Below are 27,038 nucleotides of genomic sequence, written 5' to 3' on the forward strand. Positions count from 1 at the left end.
TTTCACAGCAAAGTAAAGGAGCTGTTACAGTGGACGATTACTGGACTGAATGTCAATATTATGGCATGGTATGAGTGTGTTTCGTGTTTGGTAATTGCAATCATTGTTGCTTTTGTTGTGGTCATCCATTTACAATGCTTGGTGTCAGTTTATTTATCTCTTGTAAAAATAAAATACAGTGTGTGTGTGTGTGTGTGTGTGTGTGTGTGTAAAAAAAGGGACTGGAAAGCAAATTATAATCATCATAAAACTCACTGAAACGGCTGTGAATTTAAGAGTATATGTAATAGGCCTGTAATATTAGAAAGGCATAATTGGGCAGGGGCGAGATGCTAAAAGTATTATAGGGTCTGGTCTGCTTGGGAGAATTAAGTCAAAACAAAATCAACTGGACCAAGTATATAATTAGGTAGGCTGCAGGATAACCCTATGATCTGGACTCAAAAGTCAGCAGAGCCTCCAAGGGCCTGAAGCTTTCCTAGATACTTAAGAAGTGTAATCCCCCCTACCTCTGGGTTTTTCATATGTTTACATCTTTATCTAGAAGTCCAAAGGGTTTGTGAGATGTCTGGAGCTTCATGGGTTCTTTAGAGAGCTTCAGTAGAGTTGATGGCATTTGGAAGACCCCTGAAATTCCCTGGATGCTGGCCAACTTAGAAATGTAGACTAGGTATCTTCCATGCATGTTAACTGTGTACTAGAACAATGTTTTTCAAAGTGTGGACCTCAACCAACAGCAGCAGCAACATCTGGGAACTTAATAGAACTGGAGATTCTTAGGCCCCATCCCATGACTCCTAAAGCAGAAACTCTGGGGATGAGTCCCAGCATCCGTGTTTTAACGAACTCTCCAAGTAATTCTGATGCAACTGAAGTTTGAGAACCACTGATCCAGAGCAAAATGGAAATGAAGTTCACTAGCCAGACTCTTGAAACACCCTTTATGATGGTTCACATTATTGATCTGTCAGAAGATAATGGAGTTGCTTTGCAGAATAACTCCCAGAAGAGCTCTGGATAACTCCCAACTAAGTTCATGAAGAATTATCATGGCTTTAGTGTAGATTATACTGTTAGCTGGTCCTTTATTCCATAAATAAATACTCTATAATTATATGGAAAAAAAATGGATTAGAGACCTAAATGTAAGACCAGACACTATAAAACTCTTAGCGGAAAACATGGGAAGAACACTCTTTGACATAAATCACAGCAAGATCTTTTTTGATCCATCTCCTAGAGTAATGGAAATAAAAACAAAAACAAGTAAATGGGACCTAATGAAACTTAAAAGCTTTTGCACAGCAAAGGAAACCATAAACAAGACGAAAAGACAACCCTCAGAATGGGAGAAAATATTTGCAAATGAATCAACAGACAAAGGATTAATTTACAGAATATATAAACAGCTCATGCAGCTCAATATTAAAAAAACAAACAAACAAATCCGAAAATGGGCAGAAGAGCTAAATAGACATTTCTCCAAAGAAGACATACAGATGGCCAAGAAGCACATGAAAAGCTGCTCAACATCACTCATTATTAGAGAAATGCAAATCAAAACTATAATGAGGTATCACCTCACACCAGTTAGAATGGGCTTCATCAGAAAATCTACAAATAACAAATGCTGGAGAGGCAGTGGAGAAAAGGGAACCCTCTTGCACTGTTGGTGGGAATGTAAATTGATACAGCCACTATGAAGAACAGTATAGAGGTTTCTTAAAAAACTAAAAATAGAATTACCATATGATCCAGCAATCCCACTACTGGGCATATACTCAGAGAAAACCACAATTCAAAAAGACACATGCACCCCAATGTTCACTGCAGCACTATTTACAATAGCCAGGTCATAGAAGCAACCTAAATACCCATCAACAGATGAATGGATAAAGAAGATGTGGCACATATATACAATGGAATATTACTCAGCCATAAAAAGGAACAAAACTGGGTCATTTGTTGAGATGTGGATGGATCTAGAGACTGTGATACAGAGTGAAGTCAGAAAGAAAAACAAATATCGTGTATTAATGCATATATGTGGAACCTAGAAAAACGGTACAGCTGAACCAGTCTGCAGGGCAGAAGTTGAGACACAGATGTAGAGAACAAACGTATAGACATCAAGGGGGGAAAACCACGGTGGGGTGGGGATGGTGGTGTGCTGACTTGGGCGATTGGGATTGACATGTATACACTGATGTGTATAAAATTGATCACTAATAAGAACCTGCTGTATAAAAAAAGAATAGAAAAAACCTATTAATTAGGTTTACAGACGTGTGCAATTAAAAAAAAGAAAACACTACTGTTACCTTGAGAAAAAAAAAGGTACCTATGGTAAAACAGAAAAATGTGTTTTCAAGGTATCACATAGATTCATTTTTTTCTTTCCTGTCTTTCAGCTTCTACAACTGTCTTATTTAAGCCACTCTATTAATATATAAAATATGCCGCTGCCTTTATTGTCTTTTCCCAACGTTTGTTCACTCCTCAATATTTATGTTGTTTAACTTTCCAATATTCTAAATCATGCAGGGAGATGCTAGATTCAACACAGTACCTTGCCAGACTTCAGGCTGACATCAGGTCAGCAGCTATATTTGAACTTATCCAAAATCCTTCTCAGGCCCTCACTCTTTCAGCTAAGAAAGTCTAGTCATCCCACCTATTCTTTTTTCTTTTTTTTTTTAATTTAATTTATTTATTTTTGGCTGAGTTGGGTCTTTGTTGCTGTGCGTGGGCACACCATAATCTGAAAAGATACATGCACCCAATGTTCATTGCAGCACTATTTACAATAGCCAGGACATAAGCAACCTAAATGTCCATCAACAGAGGAATGGATAGAGAAGTGGAGTAATTACAATGGAGTATTACTCAGCCATGAAAAAGAATGAAATAATGCTATTTGCAGCAACATGGATGGACCTAGAGATTGTCATACTGAGTGAAGTAAGTCAGACAGAGAAAGACGAGTATCATATGATATTACTTATATGTGGAATCGAAAAAGGGTACAAATGAACTTATCTACAAAACAGAAGAAGTTACAGATGTAGAAAACAAACTTACCAGGAGGTAAGAGTGGGGTGGAGGGATAAATTGGAAGATTGGGACTGACATGTATATACCACTATATATAAAATAGATAACTAATAAGGACCTACTATGTAGCACAGGGAACTCTACTCAATACTCTGTAATGGCCTATATGGGGAAAGAATGTAAAAAAGAGTGTGTGTGTGTGTGTGTGTGTGTGTGTGTGTGTGTGTGTATCTGATTCACTTTGCTGTACACCTGAAACTAACACAACACTAAATCAACTACACTCCAATAAAAATTAAGAAAAAAGAAAGAAGATTTGTTTGACATAGAAGATGTCTGTGATACATTTTTAAGAGACAAAATTTTTATATATACACACATATTTTACAAATTAGAATGTTACTCCAATTTTTAAAATATTTTAAAGAATTGAAGATCATGTACTTTCAATTACAAGCAAATTGTCAACTTCTGGAAAGCACAAAAAATATCAAAAGTAATCAAAAGATCAGCATCTATCATAATAGCACACCGCCACTTAATTTCTGTCAATCTACTTCTCTGAGAACTATCATTATTTGCCCAATTGATTAATGAAAGAGGAATAAAAGAGTAACGTGTAAAGTGCTTTTTTAAAAAACTAAGAAAAAAAATCCTTATTTCAAAAAAATTCATGTTAATTTCTTAATGGTCTCTGGATGAATATTTGAGAGATGCAAAAACAGGGCAGGGTTTGGTATTTTGCAACTTTTCGCTATTTTTCCCCTTTTAAAGGAGGCACAGTGCTCTATCAGTTTTGGAAACCCTCAGTGTTATTTAGCTTTCAAGTGAGGCTTCCTGAAATTAGGTCTGTGCCAATTAGAATTTTTCTAAGGCACAACAGGTAAAGTCCTTACCCAGTAGAAAGTTGAAAGGTGTAGAGGAAAAAGAGAGTAAACTTAGATGATTACAGGAAGCTGAAAAAGTTCTCATACTTGACGCACAGGAGAAGTGGGAGAAATAAACTGAAAAATTGAAAGGGTTAAGCACAGCCTTTCTATGTCTCACAAATGCAGTAGCAATTTGATTGCTAAGAGTGGTAAGGAACCTTAGATAAGTTCTCAGATAAGGACTTGGAGGCCCTACAGATCTACATTAAGGGAGCCTCCTCTTCTACAGGATTCTTTCTATCTCACCTTCTCCCGTCTTGCCCTGGAACACTCTTCAGCACCTGCTACAGTTCATTGTTTCTTAATTACTTTATGGATCTACATCCTGTCTCCCCAGCTAGATGGAGGCTCCTTTGAGATCAGGAAGAATATGATTTCTCCACCCTCCCTGAAGCACAAGTGCAACACTGAACAGGTGGAAGGTCCTCAGTAATACACTTAGTGACCCACGTGATCAGCAGGTACTAGGGGGGAGAAACACTCTTCTACTGCCATCTCTTTATGACCATCCACTTCTGAGTACTGAACTTTACAAGCCTGACAAAATTTTCTTCTTTCCAAGTAACTGTCCTTCCAAACAAATCACCTGACTTGTGTTCACACCCTTAGCTAATGCCACAGGTGGTTCAGTCTCAGTTTTCAGTTTTTGAGAACATGTACCCGGTACCCTCCTAGAAGAGGCAATAAGAACTCCAGCTAACATTTCTGATTGTCTGGATTCTGAAATACCTGGCTCTTTGTGTGAGTTGAGCTAATTTAATTTTACCATATGTATGTGTGTTTGTGTGTGTGTGACCTTTTCTATTTCCTACTAGTAGGATAGAGAGATTTGTGTCTAGTTGCTACCCAATACGACAACTATTTTCAACACAAGGAAAAGAATTCATGTGATTTTATTTCTAGGTGGCTCCTTTAATTTTTTAAAAGCAGTCTACTTAGAACTGTTAATGTGGGATGATACTGTTCTTTTCCCTATCTCATGTAATACCTGATTTAGGTATGACAGTTCCCCAATCTGATGTGAAGGCACCCAGTGTGTCTAAGAGGGGCCAGAATTCTTTTTTTAAAATGTAGATTTGGATTGTGTCTAATGTTACAACTCTCACCCCACGACACAGTGAATCCTACCCAAAGAGACCTATGGATTTTTCTCTCTTAACTATGGGTCTCAGCCATTCTTTTCTTATAGGGAAATTCCCCAGTGAATGGTCACTTCATTTTGAGGCCACAATTAGTCAAATATTCCTCTTCCCTTCCCTAACACGCTTTCCTTTCTTTTTATTCCAAAGAAGTAACTGAGTCTTACACCTTGAGTAGAGTATGGGAGCCAGGAATAAAAGCAATTTTTATCTTGCATGAATAAAAGCAATTATTTAAGTACTTAGCAGATACCTAACCTAACCCTTTCTTTCTAATAAATTACACATAAAGAATATGAAATTCAGGTGAATCAACCATTACTGAGTGCCTACCAGGAAGGGTAAGTAAGTTGTGCAGGACTGCAGAAATAAGTGATAGAGCTGGAATTTGAACCTCAGTCTCTGAATTCCAGGCTTTTATCCTTTTGGTCACAATGACTCTGCCTTTCTACCCTGGGCAAGTTTCATAAGCAATTAGAATATCACCAACCGAAGGATCACAATTTCAAATCCACCCAATTCCATAACTATAGGGACACAACGTAAGAGAGGCCCCTCCCTCTAGTCATGCCCTTTGCAGTGTAACTTCGTGGCTCCTGTCCCTCCTGCCTGAATCTTGACCTGGACTTATAACTTGCTTTGACCAATAGAACCTTTGACAATAGGTAGAAATAAGTCTAGGCCTGAAGAAGCTTTGCATGCTTCTGCTGGTTCTTTTGGAGCCCTGCTGGTACACTCTGAATAAGCTCTGGAGAGCCTGCTGGATAATGAGACATGGCTGTCAGCCTTCATCACTACAGTCAACCAGCCAGCTGCCACAGACACACTGAGTGAGCCCAGCTGAAATCAGCTGAGCCCGGCCAGATCAGGAGAACTGCCCAGCTGACCTGAAGACTCATGAGGGGAAAAAAATGGTTATTATTTTAAAGGCATTAAATTTGGGGATGGTTTGTTATAGAGCAAGTGCTACCTGATACAGCTATCAAACAAATTCACTTTGAGAAAGCAGAGAAAGGGAAACAAAGTTGCTCCTGAAAGATGGCTCCAACACGGAAAAGCTTGTTGAAATATAATAAATTTAGATATCAACATGAACAATGAGGTATTTGGAAATCTACACCCAGAAAGTAAAAGTCCTTTTAATGGTGAGATTTAATTCATTTTGAATCATTAAAAAACTATTTTCTTAAAGTCCCTCTCTGAAGAGGTAGAAACTTAATACTGTAATATGACTTTTAGAGAGTTAATATCCTCTTTAAGAAGAAGCTAAAGATACATGAAGAGATCAGATGATAGAAGCAATGAACTTACTTATAAAATCGCAGAAGTTGGTCAAGACATGAGAGGATTGCTCTTCTTCAGACAATTATCCTGATTTACCTTAACGGAGTTCCTAAGAGGTTCAAGTAGTGGAAGAGTGACTCAGAGTGGAGGAGCGTGGTGGGGAGGGAGGACGCAGTGGAGAGGGAGCCAGAAGGGAAGGAAGCACTCTGCACTCAATTTAACAAAACATCCATCACATATGCATTTTTCAGTTCCTCTTCAAACTTATGGCCAAAAAATCTGACAATGGTACCAGAGGTGAAAGTCTCCATTACGTAACTATAATTACTTAGTTTGAAAGTTAAGATCATAATGAAGCTAGTTTAAGAATTACCTCAATTAAAGACAGCTTACGAATAGCAATGGTATGGCATAATGGACACAGTTCTCAAGCAGGAACCTTTGGCATTTAAGGAGCTGTCTAATCTTAGCCATGTCACTAAAATTAGCTAACAGTTCGCAAGTACTTTACAACGGCCAGACGCTGTGCTATGAGGTTTATACCCATTATCTCATTGTGCCCATTTTAAAGGTGAGGGAACTGAGGGCTTACAGGGTTACAAACTTGCTCAAGGTCACACAACTGTTAAACAGTCATACCCAGAGAATTTGACTGCAGAGTCCTAATTCTTACCCACAGTACTGTACTAACTGTACTTGGCCTTTGTTTCCTCATATGAAAAGTGAGGACTGGACAGAAAGACTGGCTTCCGCTGAAGTGAATGACAGGAGCACACTCCTTGGTGGTTTGTGTTTTAGGTAGTGATGGGGATTGGCACCCTTCCTGAACAAGGAATGCCCCTAGAGTACACGCTAACATTAACTACTCTGTCTATTCCTTTGCTGCTATACACAGATACAGAAACGGTGAAGCTAGTTTGGGAAACAGGTCTATCACCAACAAGCAGTCACCCTGGTTAGTTTGCTGTCTCCCAGCAAAGGCCTGGCTGCCTTTGGGCTTTCTCTTCAGTGTCTGGCAGAATTGGCACTAAATGTTGAATGAATAGATAAATATTCCACAGCCTCTGCTGGAAAGAGCCTGAAATTGGACACCATTGTTTTAACATTTCCTACACATATTTTATCTTTTTTTTTTCTACCTACAAATATTTTAAATGTAACATCCATAAGACCATAAGCTTCACAAAGACAGAAACAACACTGGCCTTGCTCGCTGCTGTATCCTTTGCAGCTCGACTTGTGCCTTGCATATAGTAACTGCTGAACACAAATGTTGTTACTGTTATTGCTGGTACTGGATTCTTACAGTTCCAATTTGCCCTAAAAGGGGTAAAATATATGACTAAAGGTAAAACCACATTATTTGCTCTTCTTCTCTGTGGTTCTTTGTTTAAAAAGCCAACCTAAATTGAGTATCTTAAGTGCTAAGTGCTGTAGCATTAGCTTTGCTTGTCTTAAAAGAATGGATCTAGTTGAAGAGATAAATAATAAATAAAGAAAACAGTATTAATCCAACAAATAGTTATTGGACACCTACTATGTGCTGTAGCACTGACTTAGGTATAAAAACCTGTATGGTCAGTAGTTGCCATTGGATACCATCAGATGAAGGAAGAGGTTGCTATGGGCTGGGCTACATAAAGGAAAGTGTACAAAGTGAGTGGGCATCAAACTGGTCTAGAAGGTTACACAATGTTAAAAGCAGAGAGGATGAGGCTGAATTCAGACTGCAGTAGTCCTCAGCTACATCATATGGCACACTGGTATGTTGTGATCAATTTTAGGATTTGTGGCAAGGAATCTGTTATTAATAATGATTTATGTATTTTCATTATAAAGTAAAAACACTGCCAGCTTAGACTGATTTGCTGTAATCCTTGTGAAAAGTAATTTGGAAATACCTGTCAAAAATATAAGTGTATATACCCTTGACTCAGCAACCCTACTTTGGGGGAATCTATGTTTAGAAACAAAGTTGCTATTTGTAAGGATACATAGAAAAGGGTGTTTATTGCAGCCTTGTTTGTAGTGGCAAAAATCATGAAACAACCTGAATGGAACATTGTACAACTAATTAAAAAGAATGGGATCTACATCTGTTTATCTGGAAGGATGTTCAGAGTGTACTGTTAGAAAAGCAAACTGCAGAGAAACTGGCATATGATGATCCTATTCTTATTTAAAAACAAACAACCCAGAACCCTTTATATGTGCGTGTGTATGCTTACATGATTATACAGAAATGTGGAAGATAAGGGGAAACAGGAAAGGAAAGGAAGGAAGAAAGAGGAAAGGAGAGACAATGAAGAAAAGTTTATTAAATTTTCTTGGTATAATTTTGCTGAAGGGAATAAACACATTATTTTTGTAAATTTTGAAAAGGCATCTGTGAAAATAGTAATAAACAAAAACAATCTTTAAAAGAGCCAATTCACAGACTATCCTGTGATCTCAGTTACACTCAGATGTGCTTTCCTGGATATGATAGATCAGGATACAGCTGCATGAATTGTGCATAACCCACAGTCTCCAAGGGTTCTGGAGTATCCATGTGGCTGCTATTTGGCGTATGGGTTGTGGTGGAAAGAAGATGGAGAACCACAATGCTATAAATAACAGAATCACAGACATTTTTTGATTAGGGGAATAATAGTGAAAGCAGTGTTGCAGTCAATTTGAACTAGGGTATGGCCAGTTTTTTTTGGTTTTTGTTTTTCTGTTGTGCTGGCTTCTCCGGGAACAGAAACTTAATTCCCTCCTGGTTTCCTGCCTTTGTCTCTTACTCCCAACCCAGTGTCAGGGTCTTTGTGGTCTCACAAGCATGTTTCTTATTATCCACTTCAATATTTTCATCTAAACTTGAAAGACTGATTAAGATCTCAAACTTAGGGTTTCTTCCTTTCTTTCTGAATTTAAATAACTAAATTAAATCTAGTTGTGTTGTTGTTCCATTTAGGATTTCACTGATTTCTCTTTGACTTCTGAGAATGTTTATATATTTTAAAGACTGGCTTCAACAACCGTCTCTCATATTTATGATATTCTGTTCTCTCTCTTCTACCCTAGTTGACTTGACAGCATATACTGCTCTCTCCCGCCCCAATTTAAAGTTGTTGTCTCCTAATTCTCCAGCTATTCATTACCTTTTGTGGCTGCTCTCTTTGGATGCCTTCCAGAGCACTGTCCTTGGTCCTCCCCTCTTTTTTTCCTGAATACTAAAGCAGTTCATTCTTAAATGACCACATCTGATTTTCTGGCTTTAGCTAATACCTACTTACCTTACGTTTTCTCTTTTCTGTGACCGTCTTTACCATATTAGGTTGAACTCTCCTACCACTCTTAGTAGAAGAGATAACTTATCTTACTAACTTTGAATTGCTGCTATATACCATAGATAGAAGAAGTCAAAACTATAGGTAGAGCAAGTCAAATCTAAATAAGCTGAAGAACGATAATTGGGAAGTTCAAGCAAAAATAAGATACCTCCTCTCTTGGAGTATTCAGTCATTGTACACACAGTTATCTGAAAAATGGGCAAATTGATTTCTTGCCTGACTTGTCTAGACAAATCAACACAAATGTATACATTAGATGTCTGCAAGCATAACCTCAATTCTTAAACAAGTGAAAAACATAAAGATGAAAGCTACAAAAGGTTACTAGCTTAAGCAGGATAAATTTGAAAAAGCCAAACCTCAAACTCTTCATTTCAAACCTTTGGTTACCCTAATTTGTTCAATGGTAAATGTACCAGAGTTGTTGTAAAACACTGTGAAAAAGCAATTCATTTCAAAGTCTTAGAGCAAACTTAAAGGCTGACAACAATTAAAAATAAAATTCTTTATGTACACTTTGTCTCTGGATACATAAGCACTTATCCATCTTAAAACCTGTTTCCTATCTGGAGAAGATAACCTGGGCTATCATCTCTCTCAGTGATACTATCTGCTGACATTTCCTTTCTCTGGAAAGACAGGAGTGCAATCCATCCTTATACATCTTAGTTTATATGTCAAGTTTGTTTATTCATACATTCAACGTGTATTTTTTGAGGTCTTACTATGTGCTAGACACTCTCTGACTTGCTGGGATATAGGAATAAGCAAGGCAGACAATATCACTGCTCTTATGGAGCTTAGATTTCAGCAGGTGAGCAGATAAGACACAAACAATTAGGTATATAATGTTGAGGGGAAGGGAAGAGTATGTGAAAGATGCTACTATTTCAGATAAAGCAGTCAGAGACGTCTCTCTTAGGAGCTGATGTTTAAGTGGAGACCTAAATAAAGTGAGAGAAAGAGCCATGTAGATATCCGGGAGGAAAATGTTCCCAGGCATAAAATGCATCAGGGGACCTAAAAAGAGGATTATGCTTCTTCTAGAGAGTAAGGAGATAATTCTTAAGTGACTAGAAGAAAAAGAAAGTCTTACACCAAGGGGGCATAACCTGAGGTTATGCACTAAGCATGCAAATCATGTTTTCTCCTTGTCTTATATCACATAACGTATAGGATGACAACACTGTACAGATCAGTTTCCTCCACAGGTGACGAAGTCTCCTGCTGGCTCATTCCCAACTACTCATTCCTCATCTAATCAGCTCATTCTTTCCATCTGTCTCAGACTCCTTGTTACCGCCTTTTTATTCCAAATAACTGAATCAACTCCTGTTTCCCATGCATCCACACACTCTCCTCCTCTATGAAGTTTCAGTTATGCCTTCTGGGGTAAGTGGACATTTCAAAAAGCAAAATGGATGTGGAAAGTTGTGGGGTGGGGTGCAGTGGGAGGCAGGGTGGAACAAGTATGAAGATCTCGAGAAGATCTGTGAAGTCGCGGTTGGGGATATTTCTCTTCTTTATCTCCGGATGCCCAATGCCTAGCTCAGTAAGTGTTTGCTGCTGCCGAGGCAGTTAGAAGGACCTTTGAGATGTTGTAGTTAACCTCCCACTCCACCCATCTCAAGAATTCCCTTCCTAGGACAGGCCTTTGTGGCTGGTCCACCTATTAACACAGTGTAACTAGGCTGCTTATATATTTCCCAGTATTCATACAGAAGCACTTAGGCATTAGAAAAATCAGATTCAACCAGACACTGGAACTGGCGTTTAGAACTTCCTTTTTCTTCTTCCATGGATTTCTTAGTTCTAACTTTTTCTTCCAGATTCTCTTTTCTCTTTCAAATAATGTCTTTGGTACCCCCAAAGCACTGCACAGTCTTGTTAAGTGATTATTATCTTGTTAAATATTATCAATTAAAGGATCACTCATCCCTAATATATTGAATTAGAGATTATTTCACCTATTTTTCTTACCTTTCCTTTAAAAACATTTCTTCTTAGATTATATTCAAAACCTAGTACCCAGGACTTCCCTGGTGGCACAGTGGTTGAGAGTCCGCCTGCCGATACAGTGGACATGGGTTCGTGCCCCGGTCTGGGAAGATCCCACATGCCGCAGAGCGGCTGGGCCCGTGAGCCATGGCCACTGAGCCTGCGCATCTGGAGCCTGTGCTCCGCAACGGAAGAGGCCACAACAGTGAGAGGCCCGCGTAAAAAAAACCAAAAAAACAAAGAAACCTAGTACCCATAGACTGCACCGACACCAGCCCACTGTATGTGTTTAGTGATAAGAAACTGCCACTTGATGTGTTTCTGTACTTAGTTCTTTGTTATCTAAAGAGATTTATATCTTTGGTTTAATCCACTAAATTTTTCTGCAGTTTTTTTCAACCACTTTATCAAAAAGAAAAAAGTTAGTAAATAAAGTCAAATGAGCTTCATAATTCTCCCAAATTTATGAACTTAGGATAAATTTTGGTATTCATTATAGTCAATATAGTGTTTAAAAATTCATTGATGACAAATAAAAATTATTAAAGATCCAAGAGGGATTTCTAACACAGTATCAAATATTTCCCTTCAGATCACTATTAAGTATTCCTACTTTTTTCTCTTTTTCTTTAAATGTCTCAAATTTCCCCACCTATAAAATTAAGGTAAATAACAGCTGCCTTCAATACTACAAAGCTATGGACAGAATCATTAACAATATAGAAACTAGAATTAAAAATCTTCATAGGATTGTTAAGAGGTTTAAATGAGATGAATGCATACAAAGTCCTTAGCATAGTGGTGCCACAAAATTATATTAAAGATTTTTAATAATCTTTTTTCCTAAGATTTTTAAGGTTAAAAATATATAGGAAAGAATATGGATAATATAGTTAACATCAAAGTTAACTTTCATAGAATACCTGCCTAATCTGTATTATGTTTCAGATCTCTACAACTAGAGACTAGATGTTGAGAGAAGCCTTCTGAGGAGCTTAGACTATTGAGAATTAGGTATTCAAAGTGTGATACCACTAACTAATTCTGTGATCTTTCTCTAGACACTTTCTATAGGTCTCATTTCCTCATCTCAGAAATGAGAGTGTGGGGAGTAGATGAGCTCTCAACTCCCTTTAAGCTCTCATCTACAATCATTGTACCAGGGCTTCCCTGGTGGCGCAATGGTTGAGAGTCCGCCTGCCGATGCAGGCCATGCAGGTTCGTGCCCCGGGCCGGGAAGATCCCACATACCGCGGAGCGGCTGGGCCCGTGAGCCATGGCCGCCGAGCCTGCGCGTCCGGAGCCTGTGCTCCGCAACGGGAGAGGCCACAACAGTGAGAGGCCCGTGTACCGCAAAAAAATATAAATAAATAAATAAATATATTAAAAAAAAATAATAAAATAAAATAAAATCATTGTACCAAACATAGAAAGCAAGCTTTGAGAACCTAAGAGCCCCACCTCTCTGGCTCTACCAACAACAGTGTTTACATATTATTTTCTATGTACCATCAACTACATTATTTTAAATTATTATTTCATAAAAATACCAAATCTGCGTTCATTCTTGTCTTGTACTTCTTGATAATGTACAAAGACCCAGTTTTAGTATATCATTCCCTACCCCAGTTGCCTCCTTCACTAAAACAATAGGTTAAGAAGATTGCAGAATTTTAGAAACAGAAGTACACACACGTTTTGAAAATAATTCATATATAATTGTAAAGAAAATATTTTGACTCTAAAACACCTAATTACTCAAGGTCATAGATTGGTTCAGCTCAGCCTTAGAACTCAAGTCTTCTAATTTTTAGTCTAGTTCCTTCTGCTATTTCTACTATTGAATAACTAAATTAAATTGTTTGGAAGGGATTTGAAGATTAAAAAAAAACACCAAACTTGCAATTTATATCATCTTAAAATTAAGAAAACCCTTATCCTCAATAATTACAAAAGCACAAAAACATTAAAACAACGAAGTAAAAGTGTCCATAGCAAACCGGTAGAGCTTTAAAGTTCAACATGTGACAATCATAAGGTCATAAGTCATTGCATTGCCCCAACCAGCATGAAATAATAAAGCATGTACTAAGTTAGATGTCATTTCACAATAGCTTTAAAAAATTGGCTATCAAATATACTTTCATAATAGCCACAGCTAAATATTAAGAATAATTATGAAATCAACTAGAATAAAGGTTAATTTTATTATAAAAAGAAAAGTTAACATTTATTGCAATAGACTGTATGTCCTAAACACTGCATACTTAAGTTGAACTCTCAAATTGTTAAAAAAATAAAAATTCAATGTAAGATAATGTGCTAAACATTTACAACTAATCATATCATTAAACCTTTCTCTCCCCACAGATATTTTTGGAGCGCTAACAGCGTGAATGAAAAAAATTCTAAAATAAGAGGCTTTCACTAAATTTGTTGTATTATAGACATTTTTAATCTCGCTGAAACTTGCTCAAAAGAAAAAAAGTTTTAAAGCACTCAAAATTAATATTTGAGTTACTCTGGAAAAGTATGTTTAAGCATGCAGCTCTACTAAGATAAGTCATTAATATTTAAACTGGCCCAGAGATAAGATTAGGTGATGACACATTTCCATTCAAAATAATTGGCTTTAAGGACCATATTGCAATATAAATAGTTTAAATGACCATCTGGCAATTGCAGAATCCCATAATTTATTATATATATGTAACATAAATAAGAACTTATTTCCTTAACATTCCAGCAGAAAAATATGCAACCCATGGAAATACATTACTAAAGAAGAGGGTTGTACTCCATAGTCAGATGACAGTGTATGTCAAAGTGCACTAGGAAATATAAAGTGGTTATACCAACATAACACATCATAATTGTTTCAACTACATGCCAGTAATTAAATTTTTATTGATTAAATAGCCTATAAACATGGGGAAAATATGAACTTGATCTTAGCTGAAATAATCTAAAAGGAATTAAAATTTCCATTCCATCTTTTATTTTTTTGGTAATAAAGTATAGCAAAAGACAACAACGTAATCCTATAAACATCAGGGTTATATTGCCACAATTAGCTTTAGATTTTTACCTCAAATAAAAGAAACTAAATTGTAATCCTGGTTAATGCAATCCTTTGCACATAAACACAGCCCTAAATTTTTCTTTTTTTAGTCCTCTGACTTCATGACAGCTGATCCAAATTGTTGGTTTTCGGAATTGCTCTTGATGTTTCTAAACTTATCTTCCACCTTTCCACATCTCCACTGCCCCTCCCTCTCTTGCCTCCCTTCCCCCAATACCCTTTAATTCACAAACTCCACTGGAAACCCGTATTCAAGGGACATTTGTGACGGCAGTGAGGAATAAAAAGGCAACCTGTCAAAATTAGGTGCTTGGGGGTTGAAATCACTCTCTACAACTAATTTTTGAACCACTATAAAATTGCTTACTTTCTAAAATATAACTTACTGGGTAAAATCAATACAAAAATTACCATTAAAACTCACACTCTAATCCAAGTTAACATAAAAATGATCATGCACAATTCAAAGAGAGAGGAACACTTAACAGATCTTTTCTTTTTTTTTTCCCCTAAATGGAAGATCCCCATAAGAATATTTTTATTTACTTGAAAATACAAAACACGAGTAGAACAAGCCAGAAGGAAATGAGAGCAGTTGGCTCTCTGAAATTACAGAAATAAGGAGAGCATGGGCTTTTAAACACTTCTATAAAGGTCAATAAGTAGTTGATTTTTTTCAGTTATAGTTTACTTCAACAAAATATTTCTTGAAAATTCTTTTGCAACACGATTTACCAATATACATTTTCCTTGACTCAGAAATATGGAAGTAAGTGCCCATTAATTTGGCAAATACCTGTAAAAACGGCATTACACAATTACCAGGATTCCTCAGAAGGGTAAATGCTATTAGGCACAAACGTATTTTGTCTATTTAATTTGCTCAGATAAACAGTAGTACATAATGAGAACTTACTGCTCAGTAAAATTAGGTGTGATCTTAAAAGTAAGAAAAAGTGGGTTTTAAGAAACATGCCCCAGGCTTATTTTAAACCCAATGTAAATTAAGATTTCCTAACAACTAGCTTATTTCAATCACCTGCAGGTCAGAGTGGATTATGACTTATAATCAACCAATTAATACAGATGTTCTTTCACATTAGCCACTCATACTAAAATAAACCCTTTTGATCCAATCTCTCCTTCACTAAAATCTCAAAAAGCCCCTAAAGTGACTCTACACACATATGAATTTTACTACTATTACAATTTGCATTTAAGCTACATTTATGGAAGGTATGTTTCAGAATAGGTCTTTCATGAAATTTATAAACAGTCAACATAATATTGAAAGTGGTCAGATTAACTAAAATATCTGTAACATCAATAGATAAAACCAAAACAGCATTATAATATAAATGATTTTATCAGTTATAAAAATATAATGGAATAGCCAAAGAAACATCACAAGGAGTAATTTCAATAAAATCTGACCACAGGCTAATCACACATTTCTGTACTGGAGTCATTCCACACTAAATTGACACACCTGAATACACAATGTGTTTTACCTTGTGGGTTTTTTTTTTTTTTTTTTTTTTTACTAATAATATAGCCATAAAGAAGTACAGGGTTTTAAAAAAAGGAAAAGATTATCATAAAGCTAAAGATAAACAAAGAGCCAAAAGCAAATCTCCTTTAACATCCAGAAATCGTTTTATGAGTGAATATCAGAAACATTAAGGTTAAAAAAGACACTGATTGAAACACTCACTGCCAGAACCTTTGGAAGGAGAGGAAAAAGGAAGTAAAGAAAGTATCCATTAAAAAGGGGGAAAATCAATAAAAATCTCTTCTTTATGCCTCCCTTCTCTGAGAAAACATTCAACATGATGTTAATAAGAAAAATGAAAAAGGGACAGAATTTGCTTCACTCATCCTGTGCTTGTACAGGTCTTCATTTGCATTATGTTAATAAAATTAGACATAGGTGCAATTAATAATGAGATGTTAAAATCTACATAAAGTTTCATAGCTTCATTAAATGGCAACCAACAGAGCCCTAAACTGAATTTACAAATTCATCTTGCATCATTCTTTCTCTCCAATAATCATACCCTTCAGAAAACGATCAACTTTTTAATACTAAAGTTTCAACATAATCCCAATAAAAGCTCTAATTCCACCTGAAACCATTTACTTCTTTGCCTCTTTTCAACAGTTTCACCATTAATGCTCAAGTGAAACAATGCTGAAAATCAAATCATGCAGAAATCTGCCTTCATCAATGTTACAAGTTTATGTTAAATTTACTGAATTTCAGAATTTAAAAAGCATATTAAGGTAGAATGGCCAGTTCGTTTTACTTAAAGAATGTATTTGAGTATCAATAAGGTTTCTCGTTTTACTATCAACGAACTTAAACCTTAAAAAAAATACTTTACTATACTCAATCATGACACTCATAATTTTACAATTTAACGTAGTAACTGGATGTTGTGCTATGTAGACACATCAGAAGGAACTGCCTTCCCTCCCAAAACAGAGTGTAAAGTGTCTTTTTTCAAGCATACTAAGAAAAAGCAATTTTAGGTGACATCTTAAAAAGTCAAATTACAATTTTTGCTTTAAAAAAACTTAAATAGAATGCAAGTTATTAGTGGATTTAATATTTCTATATCGAAATTCAGAAAGTCAGTATTCAGTATAGTTGTGGTCTCAACATGTTGATTTACCTGCTGATTACTCAGGGTCACTGGTCTTAATGTTTGGCTGTTACCAAAGTAACATATAGAGAAGAGAAAGCAATCAATTTTAGTTATATCAAGGCTATTGTTTGGAAACAACAGGCTAATTCAATGATGGTAAAAAAGAAACATTGTTTCAATTTATTTGGAAGAAGCTTTGTTCTGGGTAATCACAGTTCCCAGTGTTAATCCCATAAGGTACAAAATTTTCAAACTTTCTCAAACTATCCTGTAAAGATATTATACCTTTTCATTAGGACACAAACTACTGATTATAATTCCAAATCACACATTGGCATAAAATAATCATTTCACTGGATATTAAAGAATCTTGAAAGAGCCACATTATCATTGCTTTGTCTACCATCATATGGCTGTTAAGAGGCTGACACACTTTAAATATTATAAACTACTAGAAAAAGTATTTAAATGTTCTTTAATGATTTAAGGATAACTATATTCATCTAAGACTTATTCTCCAGATCCTAGATTCTATAGGGCTTAATGAAAGTTCACTGTGAATAGAAAATGATAAGTTCTTGTTCCATGCCTTTTTTATAGTAAGGAAAATGATAACATTACCATGCTGATTATCAGAACAAAAAGCATTAATCACCACCAAGCTTTTCCTAAGATATATGATTTTTCTTTGTACAATTACATGTTTTATAAATCAATTTAAGTTTCCTACAGAAAGCTTAGTCAAACCAACTGTACTTACTCTTTCAAGACAAACAAGCACATTCAATCATGAATTCCACTGCCAAAAATTTGAGATTGAAAAATTTAAAACACAGCATGTCTTTTAACATTTAAACACAACAGCTTATGCGATAACATCTCAAATCTCCTTACTGAAAACATTTTAAACCTTCAATTCAGAATGATAGCAATAAAAAGTTGAAGTGTTCTAAGTAAAAGATAATTATTATTTTAATAATAGATTAGTAGGTAGTTTACGTTAAGACACACAAGAACCAAGGATTTTTCTTTTGATAAGAAACATCTAAGCCTTTAAAAGGAACAGAACATAGCCTAAATCTAAGTCTAAATTTTTTCCCCAACAAGCAAAGCTTCCTACTTAAAGAGGAAAGAAAAGAGACACCTCAGTATTAGAATATACCTTTAATAGAAAAAGCATTTTTAAAGAGAGTTTTAAATAAAATCTTCAATGACTAGTTAATGTGAACAGTGACTATCACGAATATTTAAGAACTTACAGTACTTACATACAAAGAAATCACTGTGTCTACTATGCCCTTCCTCCCCCCTCAAAAAAACCCACTGATTAATCAATCTTGTGTCTCTACAATAACATTTTTATATTTTCCTTCACACCTAAAATGTGATATACATTTATCTGAACTGGGGGTGGGGGTGCAGGATAGAGAACTTAACCCCTAGGAAGATACACCTACATTTAGAACTTTCTCCTGGTAATTACATTTTAACAGACCTTTTTGAGGTCAAACGGAAATGTCAATATACTTATAAATGATGGAGAAAAAAGGAGACAGAGAAACAAATCAAACATAGCTGAGACTGAAGCTCAACAATGTAGGCCATCAGCTATATACTTGAGAACTTGTAAGAACATTTTAAAGTAAAATCAAGCACCGTGTTGCCACCAATTCCTTTCTTAAAGAGACCAATTAGCAGACACAACTTATCTGCTTTAGGTCAGGAACTCTGTGGGCAAGTCCCACGTCTAATACTCTCGTCAGGTACACTGTGCACTGACTGCACTGCTTTAGCAATCTCAGAACTCAGATTCTTCAAGGTTCAGTTTCAAGAAAAGGGTTCATTGTTAGTACTTCTAATTTTTAACCCTTCAGTCTCCTCAGGCTAACACTTCACAAATGTACAAATACAGCACAACGTTTGATTACGTGAGGTATTACAGGTGTTTTTCATCATAGTGTAAGAGCATGTTCTAAAACAGCTTAAAAAATATGCACAATAAATATATATTTCTAAACATTATACCCCCTTGAATTTACATAGTTTTTACTAAAGACACCTGTTAATGAACAGTATTCTTCTAAATGTTTACATAAAAATTTCAGTTACTGGCCAATGGGATACTAAATACCATTATTTCAGGGGAAAAAAAAAAACTGGGAAGGGTTTTGTACAGACCAATCACTTAGGTTTTCTACCATGCCTACTTTCAAGAGCCCGCTTAAACTGATTCACATGAAAAAGCACTTGAATTGTTGTCGAACACATTCAAATAAATGAATATTTAAATCTATCAATTGATCTTAAATGTACCATTCTCAAGAAACAGAAAGCATTAATCTTACCTTGAATAGCCATTAGAAAAAACCGATCGACCGGAGAAGTTCAAAGTCCCTAAGGAAGTCAAGTTATCATCTCCAGATCCTTGGCATCTATTCCAATTTTCTGAACCAACAGGAATTGGTGGAATGACATTAAAAATAGGTTTCTGATCCTGCTGTTGAGTAAGGGATGCTGTATTCATGTCATAGTGGTACATCTGTCCCCCAGAGGTACTCACACCATGAACAGAAATGGCAGACATTTTATTACCAATTATATTTGCTCCAGAAAAGCTGGCCTGACAATAAACTGGGCCCAGTTTCTCCTGCTTAATTACTCCAGGGGTGCAGAGTTCGATAAAATCTTCTTTTTCTGTTTTCACTTGGGGCAGTGGCACACTGTTAGGGCTTGATAAGATCAGATCTCCATTATCCTTAATTTTAGGTTTAGTGTCCGGTAAAACAAGAGGCTTACAGTCCTCTTTTGAGTTTCCTTCCAGAAGGAATGGATCATCCTCTCCTGCCAAAGGAGAAAGCAAACAGTTTTCATCTATCAAGAGGTCTGAGCTCCAAGGACTCTCACTTGTCTCTTTACCTAGGGACCCAGAAGAAAACTCCAAATCCTGGAGTTTTTTCCTCCATATGTCAAAGGTGCTTTGGTCTGTGGTATGCAACTTCACATTACCCCCATTAGTGCCAGTCTGGCCCTTCAAATTTTGCTGTTCTGAAGATACATCAGAGTGAGTTTTTGGAAACTCCTTCTCTGTGGGGGCAGCAGAGGCAGCAGCTGATGCTGAATTCTTGGGGTTCTCTGGAACACTGGTCGACCTATTGAGGTTTGCGATGCTTTCTTCCAGAAGCCGAAAGTCTGTTTCCCCAGAGGAAAGGCTCATTTGGCCCTGCTGTGGGAATCCCAGGTCATTTCCCATTACTTTTGTCTCTGTCTCTCCCATATACAGTCCCATTGAGAGTGAAACTGCCTTGGACAGATCTGGCTGCTGCGCATTGCTTCCGGAGCCTTTTGGAAAATCAACCAAAAGTCTTTGCTGCTTGGAGTCTGCCTGAGAAGCAGCAGCCAGTGAGGGTGAAGATGCAGAAACCTTCACAGTAGCTCCTCCCCTTAGGGTTTTATAGAAGTCCATCACATTTCCCCTCTCTCGACCAAGCACACTGCTGGGTATTTCTTCTCTACTGGGGGGGCTTAATGATTCCTTGGGGTCCATCAGTGAGTATCAGCTACCAAAAAAAAAGAGAGGGGGACTTAATAAGCTATAAAATCACATTATCTCTGTGATCCGATTAGTAAGAGCCTGTTAAATGAACCTTTTAGTTAATTCCGAATCTAATTCCTTGTTATCAGAAGAGTAGATTCTGTCTTCCATAATATAAAAGCCGTGTCTCCTGCTCGCATTCAGTGCCACATTTAAAAGTACAATGCAGTCCATTTGCACAGCTGAGAACAAAACTGTATCAAACTAAGCTTGGCTATTCATACTGCCACTCACAAATTGGTAACTTTGTTAATCACAGACATTATAATTCATTACATCTGATTATTCTGAAGGTTCAAGTTGATGTCAAAGTATTTAATTAAAAAAAAGGAAGTATGATCATTGAAATTCCCACCTCTTTTCAACCAGTCAAGGCTGTTGGCTTTTCTGAGAACTAATAAACATAAAATCTGATAAACACTATGCTAGAATTCTCTATCTCTAATTACTCCCAATTCCTCTCCTACCGGCTGGTCACACATCCAAACCTTTTAGTACAACCTACTAGTGAACCATGCATTTTACTTGGAAGATAAACAATGATGGTCTGCTCATCTTCCAATAGGGTAGGAAAAGGCTCCTATTTTAAACCCGTATTTCTTACTGAATGTGCCTAATAGTGCCTGCTTTCAAATTTGGACACATGAAATGAAACACACTGTATACAGGCTAACTAAAATTTAGATTTACAAAAGAATGTGTAGTAGCTTCTCATTACAATTTTTTAAAATACGGTATAAGAAATATAGCTCTCTCAAACGCTTAGAACACAATAAAATCTAGATGAAGCTACATTTTCTTTTAAAACTGCTTAAGACCTTCAGTATGAAATACTATTATGTCTCTAAATTAAGATTTTTCCTTTCCAAATATCGAAGTATTGAAAAACAAAGGGAAAAAAACCCCCAGAACTGTAAAATCACATTCATATAAATCCAAGTAAAATAAAACATAATACAATGCTCAGAATAATCCTCCCTGCACTCTAAACCTTCACCTATCCTAATTCTGAGCCTACTCTCAAGAGGGTTAGGTGGCTAGAAGACTGTCGACAATCAATATGTTTTAAGAGGCGGGCAGAGACTTTGATAGGCATATTTGCGACAGTATAGTCAAATCCTGTCCAATGAAAGGAAACTTTTCCCGTACAGAGACTTTAAGAAGCATAAACTTCACTGGCCCTCGCTAAAAGTGGAGCGTGATGAAGGTAGACAGAGAGGTGGGGACGTGCCACTACAAATCTTGAGGGTAAACTGCTTATCTCCCCGCCCCTCCGCCGTGTTTAGCTGATAACGATCTCTAAACACAAGGTATCAAATGGAGCCTAATGAATTTCCACGCCACTTTGACAGCTGCCTTCAAACTCGAAACCAAAACAATACTTAATAAAACGAAACGATCCCTCAAACGATTTTATCCCCCCGTTTAAATTGCAAATAGCCGTGTCACAGTAATTGGCCTTAATGAACCATGCCAAGGGGTCTTAAGCGGCATTACAAGGCTGCAATTACCAAGTCTGCAACCTCAAAACGTCCGACTAGCGCTTGTCAAAAATCGCATCACGAAACTATTATGGTTAGGGAGGGTCTTCTAAAAGGGGCCACTTCAAAACGTCAGGAGCGAAGTGATGCCAAGCGCTAAAGAACAAACCCTCGCGGGGGGGGGGGGTGTAGAAAAAAGCGCGAGGTTAAAAGAGAAATGTGTCCAGACCTGTTGAGTTCTTTCTCCGACACGCCCACTTCCACCAGATAACACCAGCCCTGGCCGAAGTCTCCGAGTAGCAGGCTGTCAGCCCCCTGCGTGTGTACACGCGCGCACACATACACACTCACACACACCCCTGCGCGTCCGCCAGAAAGGAGACGCGCTGGAGCCTCGACACAAACCCTGCTCGCGCTCGGGCGCTCTAGGGTGGAGCGGACAGAGTCGGGCGAGCAGGATTTAGACGCGGCTCAGCGTTCACCAAAAAAATGGGTGTCTGGGAGGCCCCCTGGGAGGGAAAAGAAAAGGGACTTGGGGAAGAAGGGAAAAAAAAGAGAGAGAGAGACCAGGATTCCTCACCAGCGAACAAGAGCCTGGAAACCCGGACGGCTCGACGAGGCTCCACTCGCAGAGAGCTCGGGTTCCTCCCCCTCGGCCAGGGGACGGCGGTCCAGGGAGAGGAAGAGGCCAGCGCTGTCACCCGCGCGCTGCCCTGTCGTCACCGTCCCCCGGCCCTCGCCAGCCCCCACCCCCACTAGCCGAAGCTAATAAAACTTTGCAGGCTCCCGCGGCGCCCCCGAGCCGGCCTCCCGGCCCCGGTCCGCACCTCGGGGAGCGAGCGCCCGTGGGGGCCCAGCCCCCGGCCCTCCCCTCCCCTCCCCTTACCTCTGCCGGCGGCGCCAATCACCCCACACCGTCCGCCGCTCCCACCGCAGCCGAGATAAACAACTTAGCGTGTGAAAGCAGGAGGAGCGGGAGCGAGAGATTTTTTTTCTCTAAAAAAAAGGAAGTAAACAGCCGCCCCCTTCTCCATGGGGGGAGGGGAGAGCCCCTATTTGAGAAAGTCTCCCATTTCCCGGCTGACAAGCCAGTTCCCCGCCCCGCGCCCGTCTTCGCGGGCCGGGGCTCTCGGGCGCGCGTCCTCCGTGCCGGCGCCCCGCCGCTCCCGCCGCTCCGGCTGCGGCGTCTCTTTCCACCCACTAGAATCCGTCCCCGACGGGCGGGTGGTGACTGGGGCTCCCGTCACAGACTCGAGCTCGCAAAATGGAGGAGGAGGAGGAGGGGAGGCAGCGCGGACACGCGAAAGGGCCGCCCGGCCGCTGCAGACGAGCGGGACCGAGCGGGGGGCGGGCGGAGGCGGCGCCGCGGCGCGCACACACTCGCACACACACGCGCTCCCACCCCACCCCCGGCCGCTCCCCGCCCGAGGGGCCGCGCGGCGGCGCGGGGAACGGTGCAACCTGTTGGCGACGCTAGGCAACTGCAGGGGCGGCCGCGGCCCCCGCCCCCACGCCCTCCGCGAGGGCCCCGCCACCCCGGCCGCGACGGCGCCTGCCCGCCCGCTGCCCCCCGGCACGGCCCCTGCCGAGGCTGCCTCCCGGGCGCGCGAGGCTTCTCCTCGCCCCCCACCCCTCACCCCCCAGGAAAAAGGAGAGGAGGTGGCGGCGGGGGCCGACCTGGTCTTTCTGGGGCGGGCTTCGGAGGGAAGCCGAGTTTCTCTAGTTTCTCTTCTCGCTGCTCCTTCCCGCCCCAGCCCAGCTCCGCGACTCCCGACCCACTCCTCCCGACTCGCCGGTCCCTCGGCGGCAACCGTCAGCGCCCCTGCGGGTAACAGCGGGCTGGCTGGGGGAGCCGGGGCGCGGCCCGCAGCAGAGCCGCGAGGGTGGTCCGCGCCGCCGCCCCCGGGCCGAGTTGAGCGAAGTGTGTCACTTCGCACGAGGCTACAGGGTTGCACGGAAACGGTGCAGCGGCGTCTCGGCCCCTCGTAGGGCCGGACGGCCAGACACGCCCTCTGGGGAGGCTTCAGGGAGGGGAGGGCAGGGAAGGGGGTCGGCGCATACATACTCTGGGCCGGGGGGGAGTCGCGTGCCGGCGGGTCCCCCACCCCCGCATCATCTGGGCGGCCCAGTCTGCAGCCGCCGCCGCGTGCTCGCACCGGGAGAGAAGTTGCAAAGCAGAACCCACCCTCCCCTGCGCCCCGACTGTCCCCCACCCTCTTCTCCGAGCCTGTGAGGCGGCGGCGGCGGCAGCGGCGGCGGCAGAAGGAGGCACCGCCTGCCAAGTTCAACCCCCATCCCTCCCTCCCTCCTAGCGCGCTTACACTTGAAGGAAGTTGCACGCCAAATGCAAAACCTCCAGCGAAGTGGATTTCTTTGCATTTTTAAATTATTATTTTTAAAGAAAGCGGGAGGTGGCAGGCTTAAAAGCAAGTTGCAAGCGAAACAGTAAGTTGCTTGCACAGTACGCCCTCCTTCCCCCCACCCCAACTCCTGACCTCTCCTTCCACCCCCTTCGGGGCCCACGTCCAAGTTTCCCGCTGAGGCCCCTCCCCCGACTCTTGACATTTGCTGCACTCGCCTCAATGCGTCGCCCACCCCTTCGTGTTCGTGGGACCCCCATCCCTCCAAATAAAACAGAACACACGCAGCTTTAAAATGTCAGCATTAAACTCCTTCCAGCTCTTCCCGTTACGCGCCTCCCCCTCTGTCCGAGGGAAACACGTGGCCTGTCCCCAACGAGAGGGGAGTGGGGCGAGAGGAGTCCGCGCCGGAGGCCCCCGCCCCAGCCCCCTTCCCCAGCTCGCCGCGTCCGGAGGACTTGGGCGACGCCGGGATCGAGCCTCCTACCTTGGGCGGCACAAATTATGATTTGTGTGACTCGGAGAAAGGTTGTGCTGCGTTGCTTTAGGGTTTGGGGAGGTAACTTTTGCGACCCCACAGGTGACAGCGCTTGCCAGCTGCAGCCGGGGGCGGAGGCTGCCGCAGCTCCACCTAGCCCTGCCCGGGCGCTCGGCCGCAGCCACTCTCTCCCCCGGCCGCGCTCAGACTGGCGGCGGCTGCTCTCCCCTGACATCTTGCAGAGGATTTGGGGGGAGTGCGTGCCGGAAGCCGCCTGCCGCCATCTTGGTAAAGGCAGCTGACACCGCCCGGCCGCGCGTCCACCATCTTGGCCAAGGTTCTCGCTACCGGGCGGCCTAGGTCGCCCTTTCTCGGTTCTGGGGGTGTAGGCGCTGCCCCGTGTGTCGTTCGAGATGATGGGAGAAAATTAGGCTATTAGCGAGCCGCCTGCCCAGAGGCGATCTGCGCGGGCCGCCTCCAGATGATGCCAGGGCCGCCATCTTGGCAAAGGAAGATACGCTCACAGCCTCGGAAGAGAGGGGAACCAAGACCTTTGCCAACCCTCAGCCAACCCTGGCTGGTAGAACCCTCAGCCAGGGGAATTTTTATGAAGGGCGCTGAGCAACCCAGTTGTTAACAAAACCCCTCTGGATACAGACGAGACGACTCCTCTTTTCTTTCCCTTGGTTTAAGTCAACTGGAGGGAGGCCCCTGTCTTGGGTGCTTATAGTGGATACTAAATGAGAATTGCCTCGAGAACGCTACTTTCCCTACTTGCCAGGTGTCCTACCTTCCGAGTCTCAAATACTAAAATCAGATGTCTTTACTGCATTGGGTCCCCAAACAACCAACAGCTTCATGAAAAAAAAAATCAAACCTACAATACATAATATGCTACGCATGTTTTAAAAATGAGTTAACGTACTGAAATGATCATCCTTGTACATCTGCTTAGAAGTTATAGTAGGCACTATTTATATATGTAGTATATTATATATAATAATTTGTACATATATATGTAAAGGGACCATAACAGATACCTAATTAAGTACCTCTTCCCATACCATAAACCTATTTCATAGTTGAATCTGTGCTCTAAAAAAACCCACCTCGGGCCTCCCTGGTGGCGCAGTGGTTGAGAGTCCGCCTGCCGATGCAGGGGATGCGGGTTCGTGCCCCGGTCTGGGAGGATCCCGTGTGCCGCGGAGCGGCTGGGCCCGTGAGCCGTGGCCGCTGGGCCTGCGCATCCGGAGCCTGTGCTCCGCAACGGGAGAGGCCACAACAGTGAGAGGCCCGCATACCGCAAAAAGAAAAAAAAAAAAAAAAAAAAAAAACCCCACCTCATCTCTCTTACCTGTTCACATTGTAGGTGGTGGATACCCTGCTTTTAAACATCTGCTTTTATAAGAGTTCCCAATTAACTTTCTCCCCACTCATTTTTTCCTGCAGGTCCAGTGGATCACTTTAAAATGGGAGAGGACACATCATTTCAAATTAAAAATCGCCCTTGAAAACACTCTCAATGGAGCAAAAGTGTGGAATTTTCCTGATTTTTTCTTTTCAGTGGTCTAAATATGCCTGTTAATTTTTTAATTTGATAGAAAAAACTCTCATTCTTTAGTCTTGCATGTTCATTTGAAAGCATGCACAAACTGTAG

General features: G+C 40.5%; 1 protein-coding gene across 6 annotated transcripts in view; it reads right to left on the minus strand.

Annotated features, from left to right (window-relative positions):
• Positions 1–24,728, minus strand: part of NR3C1 (nuclear receptor subfamily 3 group C member 1) — a 125,764-nt gene extending 101,036 nt beyond the window's left edge. The window contains exons 1-2 of one of the 6 annotated variants that reach the window (XM_060093560.1): positions 24,608–24,728; positions 19,815–21,026 (exon numbers count right to left, since the gene is read on the minus strand). In XM_060093560.1, the coding sequence (XP_059949543.1) occupies positions 19,815–21,013 (1,199 nt within the window). In that variant the 5' untranslated portion in view covers positions 21,014–21,026; positions 24,608–24,728. The other 5 variants (XM_060093558.1, XM_060093563.1, XM_060093559.1 and 2 more) reach the window with 5 other exon arrangements.
• Between the last annotated feature and the right edge of the window lie 2,310 nt (positions 24,729–27,038).

This window comes from Mesoplodon densirostris, chromosome 3 (genome assembly GCF_025265405.1).
Source record: "Mesoplodon densirostris isolate mMesDen1 chromosome 3, mMesDen1 primary haplotype, whole genome shotgun sequence".
NCBI classification, from domain to species: Eukaryota; Metazoa; Chordata; class Mammalia; order Artiodactyla; family Ziphiidae; genus Mesoplodon; species Mesoplodon densirostris.